At 44.0% G+C, this 21,714-nt stretch overlaps 1 protein-coding gene across 1 annotated transcript in view; it reads left to right on the top strand.

Moving 5' to 3' along the window:
• The window catches only part of LOC149343450 (hemicentin-2-like), a 58,378-nt gene that overhangs the window by 5,336 nt on the left and 31,328 nt on the right, over positions 1 to 21,714 (top strand). Inside the window, exons 5-8 of the mRNA XM_089542392.1 lie at positions 978 to 1,109; positions 14,263 to 14,411; positions 16,662 to 16,857; positions 18,244 to 18,402. Coding sequence (XP_089398518.1) covers positions 978 to 1,109; positions 14,263 to 14,411; positions 16,662 to 16,857; positions 18,244 to 18,402 — 636 coding nt within the window. The remainder of the gene's footprint in view (positions 1 to 977; positions 1,110 to 14,262; positions 14,412 to 16,661; positions 16,858 to 18,243; positions 18,403 to 21,714) is intronic.

Here is a 21,714-nt window from a genome sequence, read left to right on the forward strand (position 1 = left end):
GCAGGGGGAATTTCTGAATAGGAGTGGCAACTAGGCGTTAAAATTGCTTATTGTCCATTTTCATGCCGCAAAAGGTAGGTAAAGTTTGCTCCGTGGGTTTCATTCGTGCACTTATAAAGTGAACAAAAGCCCTTCTTTTTGCGCCCTAAATATTTCTTTTCAATTAGTTACGAGCTTTGCGTGTCATCGCTCAAAAAGACTGAAGAGTACTAAAAGGGCGGACGAACCGCACTCTTAGTGAGGTCTTTTTTTATTAATGTTACATCTTTTTGTGCGCTGAGTTTCACATTGTATTACCAACTTGCCCAAGGTTCTACGTTACGGTGCTTCGGGGGCTCGGATCTTGTGCTTGGTGGTAAAAACAAAGTGCTCCGATAGCGGTGCACAGCACCTTAACTGTTTTAGCCACTCGCAGTGTCGCACCAATTAGTAAAACATGTTGATGATATTGAACGTCCGTGAAATTTGATAAACAACAAAGAATAATTTAATATCTTAACTTTGAACTTACTTGACGGCTGTTCGCGCGTGACACTTTCGACTGCGAGGTATCAGCCTCTTTCGACTTTCTTCTCTTTATGACGCGTTGTCTACATGGCGCACAAATACGCCTCCCAGATTGGTTTACCAGCTATCGTAATAGAAGCTACGCCTGCGACACTTCATGGGCTGAATTTGCCAGCAAGGCCATGTTCAGACAAAGCTACAGATGCCTTCACCATTCATTCATTAGGAAGGTTATGCACAGGGCACTGCGCAGCGACAACGACAAATTGTTGGCGAAGAAAGAAGGTCCAGCTTCTAAAGAAGCCCTCAATTTCCAATCAGGTTTAGTAGCTTCATGGACACAACGCAAACACTATCTAGTACGCCGCATGCGCTATAGTGGGAAGTTTTTTTTATCATTTTTTCATTGGTGGGGAGTCGCAGTGAGGTTGTAATAAGATATGACTGTCTTCTTTCTAACCTCTGTCAAGGTTCCAAGCAAGTCCAAGGAGAGTGGCTCAACATCACAAATGTTGACCGAGACCATGCTGGTGCTTATTTTTGCATTGCCCGCAACGGAGTGCCTCCTTCTGTGTCCAAGCGAATAATACTGCGCGTGAATTGTAAGTACTGAAATTTCGAGACGGCAACTATTTTTCTTATCGGCGCCTATGCAGAAGTTTGCGTGCTCCGGCGTTATATAGCGGGCTACATGAGCATGTTATCTACTTTCCTAGTTACATAGAACTCGGGCGCTGAATAGCATTCTTGACGTTCGCTGGAAAGGCACTATTGGCACTGCTATCATAGTTGTAGAACACGACGTACGAACCCCTTATCTTACCGCGATGCAATGAACTAGCGCTGTATGACATAGATCTGCACTTGTCCTTTATCAAGCTGGGCAAGCGCAAGCGATCCACGAATGGAGAGCCGGGATTTCCAGGAAATGAGCGTCTATGTTTGAAAGAAGATTGTTTACTGTAACGTCATTGCACTTCTCATCAGCAAAATTAAATATTTTTCTGTCTCTTCCTTGTTCGCCGGCATGACGGCCAGAGCACTGCCACCCACGTTAGCGCGGACGAAGACGTTACCGCCTAGAAGCGAAAAAAGTTTGCTTTATCAATAAACCTCTCGTTATGGTTAACGATGATGACACACGATGATGAATAGCGAATGATTGAGGGTTTGTTTTATCGCTCGGGGATACAGCAGGAAGCAGCGCGAAAGGCGTATTATTTGCACGACCTTTAATCAAAAATAAAAACAGTGACGTTGCGCAGCGCGCAAAATGATGTGACGAACAACCGATATGTAAGTGCTTGAGAAAGAAAGAAAAGAGCGCCGTTTCTCAGTGTTGTTACCGTGTTCATTTCCATTTGCACTTTCCCTTCCAATTTGTACCAACTAGCCCTAGTGAGGGCTATTCAGTACTTGCTTGAGGTGAATTACGTCGGTGGACGTCAGTCTGACCGGTTATTAATTTTCCTAAACTATGGTGCAGGAAAAGGTTTGTGTAGGTCTAAAAAGGAACCGACTTCCTTTAGGTGTCTCGGCACCAGCCAAGGTCGCTTACATGCCGTAGGCAGGTTTTTTGCATGTTCCAACCGATTTTCCTGCTGGTTATTTCTTAATTTCTTTTCACTAATCTGTATATAGTTTCCCGAAGTCTAGCCACATTCTGTATAAAATTCTCGCGTTGTCAGCGCAGCAGTTCGTTCGGTTGTCAGTGCATGCGTTTGTTTTGCCTCCCTTTTAGCGTCGTGTTTTTTTTTTTTGCCGGTACTTCTTGCGCTTGAAACCAGGTATTAAGAAGATAAAATTGACACACTTGTTCGCTTTTTGTTTTCTAGCTTAATGTTCTATATTCTTGCTGCCCAGTCACCCACAGTATCCACAGTAACAATGCATTAGGGTTGGTGCTCGTTACACCGGGACTGTGCAGGCGTTGCTGTAATTGCGTTACTGTAATCATGTCGCACTTCAATCGAACATGCAGTTAACGCAAACAACGCGCAGTTACGTTAGATTTACTATCCGCTTTTTGTTTAGCTCTAATAAAAAGAAAACTTCTTGCTTTTTTTTTTACTCCTTCGTGTGCTTTTCATTTTCCCATTCATAGCGATCATGCTATTACGAATTATATTTTCGTCACTTTTCGTTTTCTTAGCCTTCTTTTCTCTTTCCTTGTGCGGGGAGTTAGAATGAGGCTATGCTAATAAGTGTGTACCCTTTAGTGCACCAAGCCGGGGACGAATACGGGCTAAAAAATTGTTTTCTTGTAGAAAGAGAACGAAGGGAACATCTTGGAGGGATTTCCCCAGGCTAAAAGTGGTACTGAGGGACGAGCTTCATGATCAGTGTTTTTTCCGGCGTGCAGAGGAAACCGCGATACTGAAGGTATTTTCTAGGCCATGTGCCATCTGACCACGCCGCGTCTGCGAAGGCTATCTCCATTCCTAGTACTCGTCGGGGCTCAGATTGCAGAGCTGCAGACACGCTCAAAGCTCGAGGTCGTTCTCCCCGAGGTCACGCAGCGCTGTTTGTGAAGGCTACAGAAGAAAAAAGATATACTTTGAAACAGCGTCATCTGAAGGAAATCGAGAACATTTAGCCGTTTGGTGAAATCAGCGAGAGCCCGGTTTATATGATTACTTAGTTTACGCAACTGTATCATTCAGTATTGTTTTGGCTGAATGCAAAAAAGAAATTAAGTTGAGAAGGATCACACAGAAAATGTTAATGGTGCAACAAAATGCCCAGTGTTCGAAATTATGGCACGGTAAGCACCAATTTGTGTGAGCGTGCTTGTATGTTTTCAGCTTGATATGACATATCAGGCTAGGCACAGTGCATGGATTTGGCGCTGGTTTATGCTTGAAACGTTGAGTATAAATTGATGCCTGAGAAAGAAAAACTCAGTAAAGACATTGCTGAACTCATAATAAAGTACTACACACGACATTCGTAGGCAGCAGTCTCCGTAACCACTTTTTCTTTCTTCCCAGGCTGCATGCTGCCCTTGGTTTGAGAAATTGACTTTTTTCTTAGCTTTATATACTCTAACTACTAGCGCATTTCCCGAGCTGCTGTCAGCATGCATGTGTACGTGTATGCAGGCCTACAGTACGTGATTGGCGTTTTGTGTATTAAGCTTTGATAACCTCTAGTGGTTTAAACATAAGTTTAGTTTTTAGTGAAGACAGAACCGCATTACAATTACGGACAATCGCGAATGCATGATGGTGTGTTTATTTCGTTACTTTGTTCTAGTGAATTAACTTTGAATCTTCGCTAATTGTGCACTGTTTTCAAGTTAACTTACTGCGGAATGTGAGAAGGCTCCACGCATGGCTCACTTCCTGTCACGAGAGACTTGAGGCGTTATCTGCGAAGCAGTCAGAGAACGTTGCGAAGCCCCGCATATGGATACGATAGCGACCCCGCTGCTGATAGCGACTGCGGTTATGACAGCTTGGGTCCGCCATGTCAACGCCCTCTCGGGAAGGGCTGCCAAAAGCGACCTATTTAAAACGGGCACTCGTGCCGCCGGCATGGAGGATTACATACTATTTTACGTGAGCGGCGTATACTTCAAGAATTAAACTACCGTTCCGAAGCTTGTTTCTTTGAATGCTGCTCAAGTTATTTCTTAATTCTTTTACTTTTTTTTTGGTCTTTTCAGAAGATGGAGATTAATGTCTTAGTTACACAGGCAGGTTCAACCCTTCAGCTACCGTTCATTTGAAAGGTAGCTTTCTAAATGACGTTAAACTGAATGACAGCCGGGTGCAGTTACAAGGCACGAGAAATTTCGGACACCATCTGGATTACGTGGTCCCGCCAAGTGCTGGAGGTTCATGAATTAAGAACTGTTTTTTTTCTCGAAATATCTAAGTTTAAATATTCATTTCATACTTATTCCATTAAACAATGAATTCCGCCCAAGATTTGTGCTCTGAGCGCACCCGCGTTAAACACAATACTGACGAAAACAATCCAGAAGTGGCAGGTCTGACTTCGCCACGTAGCCATTGTTTTCCTGAAGCCACTTTGCGGGTATGCTTGTTTACACTAATTCGATTAGTGATAATGGCACAATGCGGCTTTACTATCCACTAGAGCAGCCTTTCGGATGATTTGGGAACATATGGCAGTTGGAAAAGACACGACCTGGGGTCCGTGGACCATCAGCTTGTCAGTTGCCCCGTTCAACCTAGGCCCCGTCGTCAGCCAAATTAAACTGTCCTTGAGGTCCCAACAGCAGTTAGCGCATCCTTGCGACACGCTAACCGTTCAATTCAAGTGACAGTCAACAGATGTGCCGGTGAAAACACCCGTGTAACATGAGAAATCTTTTAAACAATATTGTAGAACATGAAAATATTACAAATTTTCGTTACCAATACCGAAACTTATATTTTCTTATCAGTGTTACTTTCCAAAGCGCACTCTTATTTATAGCGCTTATTCGAAATTACACGGGCATTGCAGACATGGAATAGAGTAGAAATTCTTACGCACATAATCTGGTTTTCTTGTTAGTTGCCAAGGCTTGGAGGAGTTCCGCGACAGCAACGCAGCAGCATGTTTACTCAACTTGTTTTGAGCCAGCTTAGGCTGCCTCTGGGATGTAATGTGCCATGAATGCAAGGAGCTTATATTTTCAACTTTTTCTGGTAAGTTACGCACAACAATTTCAAGCCAGGCACGCGCAATGGGAGCAGAAAATAATTTTTTTTAACATGGGCGTCAATGTGTGCGGTCTTTCTGCGCTTTTTCTGCACTACGCAACATAACGGCACGATGAAGAGCCGCGTGAGCTGTGCGGTAGCACTTAGTAACGTACATTTTCTCGCGAACTGTCGGCGGAATAGGAATTCGGTTTTGTGTGTGACAGTATGGCCAACGTGTCATAAGGACAGAGAAAGTTGTGATGAGCCCTCTTGGCGCTGGTAAAAGTGACGGGGCTGAAGAAAAGACTGCAACACTTCGAAATAGTTTCCCTTGGAAGCTGGATTCGATAGCGTAGTGTATCGGATCCATTACTGTATAAAGTAATGTGTACTGCTTCTTCTGAATGTCGTTAATAATCTGAATGCGAGAGCTATGTAACAGAATGGCTGCTAAGTGCACACTATTTCTGCAGCCTTGCTGTTTTGCCGGAACCATAGTTTTACTCAACCCATGGCAGACGTTTTCGCCAACACATGCCGTTAACCTCTGCATTCGCACGTCTGAATCTGCCATGGAAATCTGGCAATAGCACACACAAAAACGGCTATATACAAATCTCCTTAATGTGGAATCCACGCTGTTTCCTTTACTAGGAACACACAGACAACGCACGCGAGCAAATGTTAAACGAACTTCAGTTCCCGTCTTCTCACTGCACAGACAGAATTCCGTTCACATTGAAGTCTCAGGACCTGTTTAATCATACCAGATACGGTCTCATTAGACCAAAACTCGCAGGTTAACACACTGCCGCAAAGGCCGCAAGCAGTGCCGTAATTTCATTCAAGTTACAATTTACGACACAACTGATAAATACCCTAGCTCCTGGGAAAAAAAATAGCGAAGGTGCAGCAACAAAAGTACATAGCTACAACACTACGAGAGGTAAATTAAGGGCTAAACCAAGTAATATGTTCAAGCGTTTCGGAAATTATTGATTACTTACGCCAACAATTCTTATCTGCCAATCCTAGACGGTGCTTTGATCTGCTAACCGCACTGAGCGGGTTACAAGCAGTTGCGAGGTCTTGAAGTGGAGCTTCGGAGCTTCTGTGATAAAGGAGCTCCGTGCACTCTATTGACATGACTTTCGGCCATTGGTTCTCAATAATGGTATTACGCTTGCCAAAACATGCAATGTTTATTTATTGATTATTTATTTATTGAATACTGCGGACATGCTGTATGTCCAAGCAGGAGAGGGAAATACATACAGGAGGGAAAAGCAAAACAGGTGCGATAGTAACGAACGATATAAATACAACAAAACAAGCAACGCAAAAGTACAATTGAGAACGCGGTTACAGCACAGCTACTAAACCAGCAGTGAAAATCAAGAATGATTACAAAACAACGGAGAGTTCTCCGGTAGAGCATTCCATTGAGAAACTGTTCTCGGAAAAAAAGAAAACTTGTAGGCATCTGTGCGTGCAAAAATAGGTTTCAGGCTAAGGGCATGCTTATGGCGCGAGGCTCGTGTGGAATCATTAACGATGTAATTTTCAGGTCGGATACCAAGTCGAGAAAAGTATAATGAATGAAGGAAGTTGAGACGGGCTTTCTTCCTTCTATATGCCAGTGGTTCTAAGTCTGCGAGTTTCAACATGGCGGAAGGAGAGTCTAGGCGCCTGTAACGGTTTTAAATGAATCGTGCCGCAAGACATTGCATTCTTTCTAGTTTTTGGATGTCATCTACCGTATAGGGGTCCCATACAATGCAGGCATATTCGAGACTGGGCCTTACAATAGATTTATATGCTTTCAGTCTTAGGGCACTAGGGCAACCGCTCATCCGAAGCTTCAGAAATCCTAGCTTTTTGCGGGTGGAGGAGCATATATTTTCGATGTGTTTCGTCCATTTGAGCCGTGACGTTATTGTGACACCTAGATACTTATATTCTTTTACAGCTTTGATTGCAATGTTATTAATGTTGTATAAAAAATTATGTTGCGTGGTCTCTTTACAGATGGAGAGAGAAACTGTTTTCTCAAAGTTAATAACCATTTCCCATTCATTACACCATTTAGCTAAATATTGTAGATTTGCATTCGAAGTAAGCTGGTCAGACACAGATTTGATAGACTTAAATATAATACAATCGTCCGCAAACAGCTTTACGGACACAGAGGGATCGAGAGCATCTGGGAGATCGTTTATATAGATATTGAATAGTACTGGACCCAGAACCGATCCCTGAGGCACACCTGAGTAAACCTCTAAGAATCAAGAGGTGGCTCCATCGATGTCGACAACCTGCTTTCGCTTTGATAAGTATGATGTGACCCAATTTATTATTTGATCCGGAATGCCTAATAATTTCATTTTTATTACTAGTTTATGATGAGGTACTCTATCGAAAGCTTTAGAACAATCTAAAAAAATCATGTCGACCTGGCCACCGCAATCAAGCACTTTAGCAAGTTCATCTACAGTGACCACTAGCTGTGTTGTAGTTGAGAATCCTCGACGGAAGCCATGTTGCGCTTTGGTCATTATTCCCGTGTGGTCTAAATAATTGTTGAGGTATTTGGTGAGTACGTGTTCTAGCACTTTGCAGGAGGTGGAAATCAATGAAATAGGGCGGTAATTACCAACTTGTAGTCGACTGCCGCTTTTAAAAACCGGAACCACGCGAGAAATTTTCCATTCATCTGGTACTGTATCCGACTCATGAGACTTATTAAATATTATTATCAAAAACTTGGCTAGTATTTCAGCGTAAATTTTAAGAAAGGTAGTGGGAATATTATCGCTAGGGATAAGACCACACAAACAGTGAGCATTCAGCTAACATGAGAATCTGTGAACATGTCGCTGTGAAAGCGGCATGGTTTTAAAGGCACCGACCAATACCCAGCTTTTCTGGGCGTCAGCAGCTAGAGTAATGTGTTAGCTGACAACAGTGAACGCTCCGTAACCCAATGGGGATATTTCAAACTAATAATCTTGAATAAACTAGTGGTGTTTCACGGGATTTTGCTTAAACGTGGTGATTTTCATGGCTTAATTTTCCTACTCGCTCTGAAATTTGACCTACAAAGTGGTTCGTGCGCTGACACCAACTATTATTGTTTACAGTACTTCCAGTGGTATTGCAACACCATAAGAGAGACAATTATTGCACTGCAAGCAGAAAACAATTGCACATATATTCTTCATGGGCAGCCAACATGATCTAAGAGTACAGGTAGGAAAAACGAGACGATTGGCCTTGGCAAAATGCATAACGAAACACGTCATCAATAAGCCAGGCCCAGCTTCACAATGGAGTCAACATCGAAGAGGTCAAAAAGTTGTGAAAAATGGCAGTTTTCTCATCACAAATTTGCAGTGCATCCAACAGACTGTGCATCTAGCAAACGCTCCATCTGTGACGCAAAAAAAAAATACATGGACTGAGTGGTAGGAGTGTCATCATTCAAAATATTACATTCGCTAATTTAGAGAGGAAAGGAAGAATGCTTGAAGCGTCATTGTGACACATATGCTGGGTTCGAGTTCACGGTGTTTGTGCCGCGACTAGGTTACGTTTTCTGGCAAATGTAATTTAGTGGTTGTGTAATGACCGTATTAATGACTTTCGGGGTGCTTGTTTTGCTTTTTATTGTAATGTGGCAAGGCCAGATTAAGCTTCGAGCAATGCCGTGGAAACGCTGCGCTTATATTTTCTATGAATCATTCGTGACGCTTTGCGCTCTATAGCCTCTAGCTTTGTGGTCTTAGTTCCTTATTGATGAACCAGGCAGCTTTCACCACCACGCGGAACCTGGTGGCAGCTGTTGAAACTAAAAGCGTTTGTCCAGATTCGCAGGGCTTGCGGAGAATATCACGGTGCAATGTCAACCACTTACGAGGCGAAAGAGCGTTTTCATTGTCTATAGTAATTTTCGGTGTCCACAAAGTACTACTGCTATGCTTGGTCACTCAGAACAATTGTAGGATACTGGATGATGTTCTGACTGTCATTATTTTGCCTGTACGTTTTTTTACTCAATAACCATAAAAGTGCGCTTGTTTCTTGTGCACATGGTTAAGGGAGGCAAAAAATTGCTTGCCACACCTTAAAGATTCCCATACAAAAGAAAACCCGTACAAGAATGCAAGACCTGTTCTCAGTGCAACTCACTGCACTGGCTTGATGTCACTGGCGTTCGACTGCGGATCATAAGGTCGCGGTTTAGATCCCGGTCACCGCAGCAGTATTTTGATGACAGCGAAATACATTACTATTGTGAGACATTCCAGCGGCTAAAAAGACACGGACGAAGGTAGACGAGGGAGGACAAACGCCGGACTTCAACTGAGGTTTAGTTCACAAACAGGTGTTATATACAAAGGGGGGCGCAAAGAGAAGTAATTCGTGACATGATAAAAAACCTATTATCGAACAAATGCAGAAGACACCAGTGCCATGCCACTCATGTTTGCCACATCGGCGCACCTTCTATTTATCGACTACCTGGCTAATACGCTACTGGCAGTACTGGCTAATAGGCTACTGGTTCCTGGCTACCTGACTAAATAGAAGGTGCGCTGATGTGGCAAACTTGAGTGGCATGGCACTGGTGTCTTCTGCATTTGTTCGATAATGGTTTTTTTATGTTGTCATGGATTACTTCTCTTTGCGCCCCCTTCGTATATAATACCTGTTTGTGAAATAAACCTCAGTTGAAGTCCGACGTTCGTCCTCTCTTGTCTACCTTCGCCCGTGTCTTTTTTAGGCGCTGGAATGTCTCACAGTAGTACTAGCAACCAACCAGCCCAGCTTTCTACCCTTAATGAAATGCAGTAGATAATTATAGCATAGCATGTACCGCTATCGCTTACCGCGTACTGCACCCAGCTGCTGCGCACGCGCTGATTCATCCCCATGCTCCATGCGAGCGTGGTGTGGACGGGAACGGGGCGCCAGCTGGCGCCCTCGAGGCTATCTACGCATGCCCAGTGGTGGCTCGTGGTACAGGCTAAGCCTTGAGTAAGTGGTAGTGGTACGCGCTCCATTAACAGTACCTATTATCCCTAGTGTACAGTGCAATATAAGCACACGTGAAAGAAGCCCAATAGTCTAAAAAAATTCAGGGGGCACTTTGACTGTCTAAAGTGGGTAGAGGCGGAAGCGTTTTCCGCACCACCTTCGCTGTTTCTGTGGCACTGGTGGTGTCACATATATTTGAGTACTAATTACTAAGTGATGGCAAATTACTAATTAATTGTTAATTACTGATTAATGCCTGAATGCTATTAACTGCTAATTAATGACGCTTAAGCTTCGCCTTTAGGAGTGGTACGCGACAGCGCGTTGTAGCGCTGCCAGGGAGTCCACGGAATGCCACCACCCGTTCGGCGCGATGCCTTGCCCTTTGAACTCAACGCTTTTTGAGGAAAGGAAATGGGGCAGTAATTCTGTCATCTCGGCGGACACCTGAACCGCACCGCAGAGGAAGGGAGGTGGGAGTGAAAGTAGATAAAGAGGAGCCGTAATGAAGAAAATGAAAATTGTATTTGTGGAAAGGAAATTACGCAGTAACTGTCTCACATATCTCGGTGGACACCCGTCAAAATTCAGGGGGGCACTTTTTTGACCTAAAGGGTGGTCACTGATGTGTGGTTAAGATGTTAAGCTTCGCCCCTGAGTGTGGAACGCGACAGCGTCTTGCAACGCTGCCAAGGAGTCCATAGAACGCCATCGCCCATTCGGTTCTACGCCTCGCTCGTCGGTAAATTGGTTTTTGAGGAAAGGAAATGTATCTGTCTCTCATTTGTCGGTGGGCACCTAAACCTCGCCGGAAGGGGAGGGAGGAGGATGAGAGTGAGTGAAGACACCGTATTCACTAGACGCGCCTTTGTTCATTCCAAACCATCGAGCTGGCATGGCGGAGTGGATAGCGTGCTCGTCTCTCACGCCGAATACCGGGGTTCGATTCCTGAGCTCGACCAATTTCTTAATCGCTTTTATTTATTTATATGGCCTGACTAGTAAAGCTAATTAGGCTAATTTGGTAATTAAGCAATTAACTAAGCTCAGTTCCACTTACTAGGAGCATCACTATACGATCCCTTCAATTGGTTGTATGGTTACTAGCCAAAGTGCAATTGGCCCCGTTTGAAATTCGCGCACTGTGACGTCACGACCGTTTCCACCAATTGAAAAGCGTGACATTTTCTGTCGACAACTGCTGCTTACAACGATGAGACATTAAAGGCTTCCGCCTTAATAACCTGGAGGCCTCCACTTCGACCGTCCTCGCAACCCACACGTGTCCCCTCAGAACGTTAAACCCCACATTTTAAAATTTCGCCCTGATAGAGACAAAAACATCGAGCGGTCTACATGGCAGGACACAAGAAATATTACGCCACCGAGTTTTATGGATTTTAGTGCAGTGCAAAGGTGCGCAAGAATTTCGCCGGTTAACTACGTGTAGCAATACTCTTTTTTCTCAACCAAATTTATACGCCAATAAAGCGCAGCGGGTTGTGGTGTTCATATGCAGTCTTAGGACGAATTAAAGGCCTTTCCGAAACACTTGAAGATCGTGACCAGCCTGATGTCCCTTGGATTAACTTCAGATGTCGGCTTATAGGCTAAATTTCTTTTTTTATGTCTTCGGGGGGAGGGGGGAGGGCTGTTGTGGTGTTCATAAGCAGTCGCTATACATCGGTGACATGCAGACGACGGGCGTATGCCATTGAAGCAAGCATGGGATGCGCTTGTTTCACGCGGTGTTCGCTGCTTCTCGATCTGTACTGGCACTTTGTTCTAAGTTTGTCCGGTATCCCATGCTGCAAGCGGAATACCTTTTGTGTCCAGGGCAAAATAAAATTCCACCGTTGTGACTACGATCGGTGACTTAGACGTCTGAAGCGCTGGATTTACATCCCGCAGATGAATATTGAGCTGGGTTCCTTTCGTATCTTATAATAAAAGCGGTCTAAAGCATCTGCGTTCATTATAGTTAACAACTGTCACTACTTCAAAAGTGTTACCTATCAAGCAAGCATTGTGCTTGCGCTCCGTGGAAAACGTTTCCGTTTTATTCTGATCAATATTCAAAGTTATAGTGGAAGTTGCAGCAAGCTGTACTAGTATGAGGCAATGAACGTAATCTTCGGATAATATGAACACTGCAGAGAGATAAATTTCGGTAGAAAAAATTTCTTTCCCTAGATTACGTGCATCGGATACACCTAGGCAAGGTATGTATGGGCAAGGTAAGTGCTTCGTCCTGTGTGTTCGTCCCTTTTCCCTGTTTTATAGCGCTCACCAATTCCTTCAAGTATAAACACTGTTCCTTGATCTGCACAATACACACACGAAATCAAAGCAGTATTGCAATTTAATATAATTTCCCGTATTTATTGTGGTCAATCTCGGGCTTGAATCTCTCAGTCCGTCCTCATAAACATCATGTGGTCTGTCGGAGCAAAAAAAAATTGTTGTAGCACTGGCTGCCACTCTAATGTCCTGGAATTCCAGATAGCAGCTACTGCCAGTAAGCACGACTACAAGCCAGTCAGCCGAGGTAATAAAAAGCGATGGCATCGGAATCACAGCGTAAGTTTCGCCGTAAAAAACTTCGCGATGGTTACAATCGTGTAGGATAAAACAGGCAACAATGGGTGATTCTGAGAAACCAGAATACTGAATGGCCATTGGTGTAGAAATGCGCACGACTTAAAATCTGCGCCGCCGTGGTGGCTCACTAGTTATGGCGCTTCCCTGCTGACCCGAAAGACGCGGGTCCGATCCCGGCAGCGGCTGTAGAATTTAGATGAATGGGAAATTCTAGAGGCCGTGTACTGTGTGACGCCAGCGCAGGTTAAATAAACCCAGGCGATCGAAGTTTTCAGAGGCCTTCACTGCGGCGTACCTCATAGCCTGAGTCGCTTTGGGGCGTTAAACCTCCATAAATTACACGAAACTTAAAACCAAGTGCAGTTCATACTTTCTCTAAAGGCGGCGATCAGAGGGCATTGCTGCCAGCTTCGAAATCATTGCTTTAAGTTTGTACTTCGGGCTTGAATGCCATTGAAGCGGAAGGTCTCAAAAAAGATTTTGGCTAGCAAATTAGCGATTTTCAGAACAATTTTATATCTGGGGAAATAAAGCAGGAACGCTTGGTGTATTTAAAATTTCGACTCTAGTAACTGAGATTTACCACCACGTCCGCTTGTTTTTAGCTCTTTGCGGGAAAGAAAAGTGATATATCACAGGTAGGCTTGCACTCATGCACTGACGACAGAAATAAATATGTAAGATTTCTGTCAACTACGCAGTTAGCTGACCTAAAATGTTTTCACAAATGCGCTCCATGCCGGGTCATTCACGCAGCGCTCACACGCGAGGACCTCGGTTTCACCTTTACTGCGGAGTAAACGAGTCTGGAGCTTGCAAAGAAACAATGCAACTATCATTTCGTTTAATCATGTACGGTTCAACAAGTTTTGTTTCCAATGTATGGAATCGCAATCTCTGCGCATGAGGTCAAATCCACTGCCTTCAAGCATCGCGAAGAGCCTCCTAACGTTTTTGTAGTCCGGCATAGCATCAACTTCGGAGAATACTTAAAAGTTGGCGGCGTTGCAGACGTAGGGCACGGGCAGGATTTCGACGATTCAAACATTCGAAGCTCTTTGCAAGGAGCTATCCGGCTTCCTCAAGCGCATGAGTAAGAAGATCACATTGCCGAAAGATTTTGTGCCGTATCCTAACACGGAGATCGTGGCTGTGGGCCTCTGGGATATATGTGGGATTTCAGCATAGACTAAAAGATTGCCACATCGCTTTATAACCTACGAGTTGGGAGCCAGGCTATTGCTTGCAAACCTCCACATGACGAAATAAAGCATCAGTTGACCCAGAAATTAGTAGCTTGTTGAAGAGGGTATTGGGTTTCCGTATTTTATGGAATATTGACGATTAACGAGCATTGGCGCTCACCTCAACTACATTAAAATTGTATTGCAGCTTTATAAATTCTTAACTTGGTAAGTAAACGGTCAGTGCCAAACCTTGGCTTTCATTTCGTTTGCAGCGCCTAGCCCGACCACTCTTGCACCTACCACTAGCAGAGAGCTGGAGTATCCGGAACCATCATTTGTTGATCCACCTGGAAATGTAACGGTGCTACTTGGACAGACAGCCTCGATCAAATGCACCGTTCGAAACTTGGGCGTACACAGGGTTTGTGATATTTTCAGCCTTACCTTTCTTCTTTTTCTTCTTTGTTGCTATCTACGAACAATCTGCAATTCCGTATTTTCTATTTTCGTTAAGATTGTGTACAGCAGGAATGGCACTTCTTTCTGACCACTGGATAAATTTCAAAGCCCTATATAGGTTTCTAAACGTTGGGCATGACCATTAAGCATGATTTTGCATGAAATTTAGATATTACGGCAGGCAATTTATCAATCTGGTGTTTCAGTTTGACGAGACAATTAAAATCAGTGAGCGCTCATTTTAGAAAGTGTTTCTCAATATTGCATTGTTTGCGCATGACTTCCATGAACTCTGGTAATTTAGTTTTTTTTCAGAAATGAAGGCAGCTGTTACTGATGCTGCGTACTAATAGAGCTATCAATCTGGCTGGATTACAGAATGAATTCGAAGCTGCATTGATATAGTTATTCTACGCGTGGGTGGTAGATTTACCATCTTGCTTAATATAGCCGCCTTAGAAGCTAACATCTTAAGTAAACAAGAGTCGTAGTAGCATCGTCGCGCCATTTTTAAGCGTAAGAGATAACAGTTAGTGAGGATGTGTTTTTCCCTCTGTGTGGCGGTTGAAAGTTTGTTTTCGAGTGAGAGAACGCGTTTTTCGCTTTGTCAAGCCTCGCGGTGTGAAGTGTACTCTAGCGTTTTGTGGTGAGCTTGGAAACTGGGTTTAAAGAATGTAATTTTTCTTCCCTTAAGATCTTTCTGATACACTGAAGGAGCAATGTCTTAACGGTGATTTAGAAAAGCAGAATAAAAGCGGTTATTACCGTATTCGCAACTGAATAATTCCGCTTATCGTGACGAGTGGCTGCTATTCAGCTTTGCTTCGTTAATGTCTTGGATATAAATTATGAATATTTTTTTTCACTTTTTTTTTATTCAGAAAGGAGCGTCTTTCTACGGCAGCAACGTATAACCCAAACTCCATATATACTTATAACCCAAACGACCCTCAAATGAGGGTTAACAGAATGAACAAATAAATAAAATGACGACGCTGCTTTCCTATTATGATGATAGAAAGTAGACGTCATTTTGGGAATACTTCCCGTTTAACCAGGGCCGTACGTGAATGCGTTCAGCTAATCGCGGCCTGAAATGACTGCACCTCACCAGGTGCAGTTACGTGAATCGTGAAGGGGCGTCGCGACAGTCTTTTACTGTTCCATAATTTTCGGTGTTCGAATGACGCTGCTGCTGACTTGGATGACGCTGGTTCGGTTGCAGCCGCGACGGTCGCATTGAGATGGAGGCGAAATGCTAGAGGCCCGTGTTTTTTGCGATATCAGTGCAGTTTAAAGAACCCCAGGTGATCGAAGTTATCTGTAGACCTCCACTGTTGCGTCCCTCATAACTTGAGCAAATTTGGTGTTTTAAACCCCATAATCTAACTTTGCGACTAATGGGTATCTTATTGACACCTAGACTATGGGTGCGCTCAAGTGTGGATCGAGTAATAAAAATTAGTTCATGACACTGCAAAATGGCCATTGCTTTGTTCCACTCAAAGAGAGTCGGTTGCAATACATCACACAGGCAATAGAATAATAAAATGTGGCGCCTTGAGTAATTTTCACTTTGTCAGTGTTTTAGCCATTTGGGCGCAGAACGATTAAGCCGTTGGAGAAGTACTACGGAGTGAAGCCCTTTCTTTCCGCTCTGGGAAGGAGGGCCCGGAGTCACGCATTGGCCGCGACGTTTACAATAAACAACAGAGCAGCCCGAATTCACGGCTTAAATAAACTGCTTATACGTTCGTCACTCACTGCTTAGTTTTCTTTTTCTTGTGTAGATTGCGTAGGAAGACATAAACCCAGGAAATATAGGCTGGGGTGAATCGGCTGTGCAAGAGGTTGTTTACTGCAACTCCGTTTGCTGCATCTGTAACACTTTGGGCCACGCGTCATGTTCAAATCGCTGCCAGGGCACAACAAACCTTTGGGATGGGCGTTCACGGCAGTTTGGTGGTGTGTAGTTTTTTATGACGGTCACATTCACTCCTTCATCGTGGTGAAATGTTGAACGCTTGGGTGCTTTGTTCGCTTTTGTTAGCTCGCCGTTGAGCACTGCTTCCCCCCTCTACGTTACAAGCACACCTCTACACAATTCCGCTCTCCTGCAATGTTTGACTCAAAACTGCCATATTTCTTTCTTTAAGTGTCGTTGCAGTCACGTTGAGTGGTTATCAATATATTCATGACGTCCATCTTGCAGGTCGCCTGGCTCAAGAGTGACCCACCGGTCATTCTCACTGTTGATTCATATGTGATAACGAGAGATCCCAGGGTGCTTGTGATGAACATCAACGACTCTTACATTCTTGAAATTATGTACGCCAGATACGAGGACGCTGGTCTGTACAGGTGCAAAATAAACATGAAAAGTCAAGACGTCTACTTAGACGTGGTCGGTACGTACATCTTCTATACCGGTTCAGGATTAGACGGCTATCTGCTGGTGATGGTTAAATACTGGTAACAATAACGTAAATAGCAAAGGTTTGTCTGTGGTATAATAGGCGCGAGTCAGAGTTCACGATCTGGAAAGCCATAGGGAAGGTATTAGGGTGTCGTTAGCGGACACAACTTATGAAATCGCATGTTAACTTGTAGAAACGAAAGGACAGTGCTATCTGCTTACTTATTATTGTTTAAGGGAAGGACGAAGGTAGTGAGTCAGTGCTTGTTAGGATCCGTCCCTTAAGGGCTGATCCAAACATACCTCCTGTTTCTTCCCAATAAATGTTTTGACCACGATCAATACCACAATGTCCATATCAACCGTGTATATATCAATTTCCATGTCAACTGTATGTTCCGTCGATGGCAAATTTTACAGCCTACCGTGCCGTTCATTCGAGCGGCACGGTGAGGTGTTGCAGTTTTGCAACTAACAGTGCGTTCTGCTAATTTGCAGGCAGAAGCAGAAATGTTGCTTGCACAGTACTGGCTTTCGCCAGTCGTTTTCGCTTGTTTTGTTGCGACAGCAATACAGCAGTACAGTAGTTCGCGCACCGCAATTCCATTAAGGAAACAACACTGTCACTTTCCAAAATGGTCCACGTTCCGGGCTCGTGCTAAGCTCGCCACTGTGTCAAGGGATTGTGAAGGAAACATTCAGACCTATCGAAGAAGGATCAGTTCACACTTACAGGACTCCCTCTTCTTTTCCTTAGCGACATAACCTGAGAGAAGCGGGATTGAACGGGGTTGTGAGGGGTTAGAAAAATTCTTGCTTTGTCAGCGTATTCATTTGTGCCGTCCGCTTAGACGATGCCAGTAAAATTTATACGCTAGCTCAAGGTATGATATGCATTAGAAAAACTGGCATGCAGTTAATACGTGATACCGCCCCAATAAATGTCAGGGCGTGTGTTAATATGAAATTAAAGAGCTCAGGTAGACGGAAATACTGCGCCCGTATCAGTTTTACATAAATCTATAACTTATATTGCGTTCTCGACTCATCAGCTGCGATTTCGCAAAGGTAAAATAGTTTGTTTTTTGAATGCATGCCACAATGACCTATTTTTGTGTCGCTGATGCCCATAGCCATGAACTGAACCCGTGACATCAAAAACCATAATTTCGTGATTTATTTAGTGCTTTCTCTGCGTTTAATTTATAGTCGTCATTGTAATTCGTGATAGCAAGGATGACGGTAATCGCTATCCGGGCACCAATATCTAATTCAAGCAAATGTATTGGGTAAAGAAACAGACTGTTCACAGAACGAAAATTTTTGTACTTTTGTCTCATATTCTGTCGTGAAATTTTTGTTCTCCTCCCATATACAGGCCCTCCCATTATTGATGAAACGCTCTCGAGCCCGAATGTCATACATGCCGATGCAGGCAAAAATGTCTCTCTGAGGTGTGTGGCAAGCGGGACACCCGAGCCAAAGATTACGTGGCATAAGGAAGACAGCCAAGAAACCGCTACCTTTAAAGAAGTCGGTAAGTTTGGAAATATCTTGCTGCACTTTGATTCATCAGAACTTGACTCTCCGTTTAGATGAAGACGAACAGAATTGGAAAGGCAGTGTCTGGAGTGCCAACTGGTGACAGCATTCTTTGTTAGAGAGCCTCTGTATTCAGCTTGAACGGATCTGTTGGCGTGTAGGCACAGTACGGTGTTTTATCCGGCCTATTTTTTTTTTTCAGAACCAACGCAAACCGATACGTAACTACAAAAGGAGTAATTTTAAGTCAATATTTCGACAAGCGTTATCATGCTTTCATAAGCATAGGTTGCAGGCTTCGCTCGTTCTCTGTGGCTTTCAAATATCCCTGATGGTCTGAGAAGCGATGTGGACCTACATGTCAACTTTGGGACCGTGATAAATGTTGAAACTACACGCGCACATTGTGCAAAAGGCAAACTTCTGTATTCCCTCTGACGGCATGAAGCACAGATATTCTGACATGCATGGTTGTAAAGACATTTGAAAATACTGTTGGAGCCTTGAGCATGCGATCGCACTGCCTGCGAAGATGCTACAGCTATGAAACACGGGAGTCGCCCTGCCCTGGACGCGCGAGCTAATCGCACAAATAAGCGAAGCAAAAACAATAGGATTAAGCCAATATAAAAGGCGTACCAAACGAGCTAAGCAAAGAAACAAGCATAGAGTAATACCACAACTGTGGCAGTGTTGCCGAAGCGGTAACTCAGTTTTAGATATCGATTCTTGGCTCCTCGGAATAGGAATAGAAGTCACTACTGTAAAACATGCTCCATCCAAACTTCAAAAAAAGTGAGAGCAATGCGAAAACTAGAATTATTGAATAGCCCTCATCAACTGCCATAAATTTTCGCATGCAAGTTTGAAATTATTTGGTGAAAAACCTGGGCATTCAATCATCCTCTTTTAAGGCGAAACGTGCGCGACAACGGCGATTTTTAGTTGTTCCGTCAAATGCTCCAATTCGCGCACGCTAATGAGAGTGTCAGATGCATAATTTCACCCGAATGGTGACCCTCACCATTCGGGTGAAATTATGCATCTGACACTCTCATTAGAATCTGACCCTCTCATTAGAAGCTGCGGAGACCCTCTCCGCAGCTTCTTTCAGTGTGGGACGTGGTAACGATGAAGCTTTTTTACATGTGGCGCCACAAGGGAGGACGCTTCGCAGCACGAACGCAGAACAGTAGGTTCAGAGCGCGGAGCCTGGGCGCGATGGAAGAACGGAAATACCACGCGGAAGGAATCGGTGGAAGCGCCCGTTGGAGCTCGAGCGATGAAACGCCGTGAACAAACTAACAGACAAACATAACACCAACAAGGCTATCCTCGTTCTAAACCGATTGCGCCTTAGCTTGCTGGCTGATATGTGCAGCCTATAACCATCGTCGCTACGGGAAGGCGGCGGAACTATAGGAAAACGAAACTGCGCATCCGGACTCTATCACCTATCGACGGGGCACTGCCGTTTGCAAACACACCTGCGGTTGCGTGCGCGTCATAGGGGCACTGGAAACACTGTATCGCGCAGTTCACGCCTGGGGCCGGATATCTTGAGGGTGGATTGTCTACACGATCTCACTTCGGAAATCCGTCCCAAGGACAACGGCGAAACTCTCGATCGGAGGAATCAAGCCAGATAGGATGGAACCGCAAAATAGAGACTTGCCGCTAGGCTCCGTGCTGTCACCCTTTCTCTTGATCTATCACCCATAGCGCTGCCTTGCATGCTAAACTTGAGGCTATACAACGCAAAGCCCTACGAATAATTCACAATAAATACAAGCGCACAGATTCCCCAACATTGCTTGCAGCTTCATCCGGTCTCCAAACATTATCCGCAAGAGCAAAACAAGCGCGCTTAAAATTTTTGTTTCAATTATTACACGAGCAGTACAGGATAGATGTGAAAAAATACGTGACGTACTCACAATCGCCACCTTCACGGCACAAACATACGAACACACTAACCGAGTATGTGTGCCATAATGACACGTTTAAGCATTCCTTTTTCCCTCTCTCCATTAGTGAATGGAATCGCTTGGATCGTAACATCACCTGCACTCAATCCTTATCATCATTCGTGTCGCAGATAGAGCATTTGTCGTAATGCATAGTGGCGATGCAGCAACCGTGACTGCAAATCTAGGCAAGAAGACAACCCCTTCTAACTTGTCATGTATGCGATTTTGAGTGCATTTTGAAATTGTGCCTACCATTGTCGAAGATCTGTTCTGTATATCCTTTTGCTATGGCCAATTCACTTTTCCCTACCTTTGCTTTTATGCCATGTTTGCTGCCTTTGAATAATATGTTTATATTTGTTTTTTGCACTGTACTAATTGCCCCTGCTATGGTCTTGCAATAAGACCAGCAGTATTGTAAATAAATAAATAAAATAAATAAATAAATAGATATAGATGACTTACATCATACACTCTACGCGCACTACGTTACCCTACGGGTGACTAAAGGTTCCTACGCTCACATAGAAGAAATGGTCCAGAAAGTAGCAGAAGTAGTCAAGAAGCATGCGAGCAGTGTAGGACTCAAATGTTCTTAGACCAAGTCTGAAGAAACAGAAACAAAACACCGAAGATGGGAAACTCCAAGGTCTCCCGTTAATGGAGGTCGCAACATTAGGGGACTAGACCTCCTCTTCATTCAAAATGATCGTAACAGCAAAGTTACTATGAGTCATCTGGAAGCAACGGTCCATTAGGTAGTCCTGCTCATATGAAGAATCACTGCTAAAAGGAGAGGCATGAAAGCGGCAGACATCAGCCACTTAAGCATAAAGTCGTTCTTATCAGATTCAACCACACTCTTCCATACTTCAAACTATAATTAAGGAGCATATCGACCGATTACACTGGCTCATCAGACAACCTTATAAACCGGGTCTAGGGGTTGCCAGCAACAAACACATGGACAAATTCTTATCATTGGGTGTACACAACACTAAAGACTAACTAATCACTGTGCACAAGGCAATGCAAATCCAAAGGTTAGCAAATGTTACAGAGATTCTAGACGGCATAAGTGTAAACGCAAAAATCATATCTAACCGATCAGACCCCCAACCACGAGGAGTGCGCGATGAACTAGTCATCAAAGCACTACCCAGAAATAGGGAACCCGGCTTACACGATTGCAGAAGACAAGCCAGAGCACGCACCCTGCATATAGCGTACCTCAATCATCCTGGCGTAGCCTACACGGAGGCAGCTAATTGTTATTTAAACCCAGGAGCCTTCGGTATCTGCTTATACAAGCTCATAAAACGACGTAGCAAGTGCAT

This window comes from Amblyomma mixtum, chromosome 5 (genome assembly GCF_055824585.1).
Source record: "Amblyomma mixtum isolate Tamu chromosome 5, ASM5582458v1, whole genome shotgun sequence".
NCBI classification, from domain to species: Eukaryota; Metazoa; Arthropoda; class Arachnida; order Ixodida; family Ixodidae; genus Amblyomma; species Amblyomma mixtum.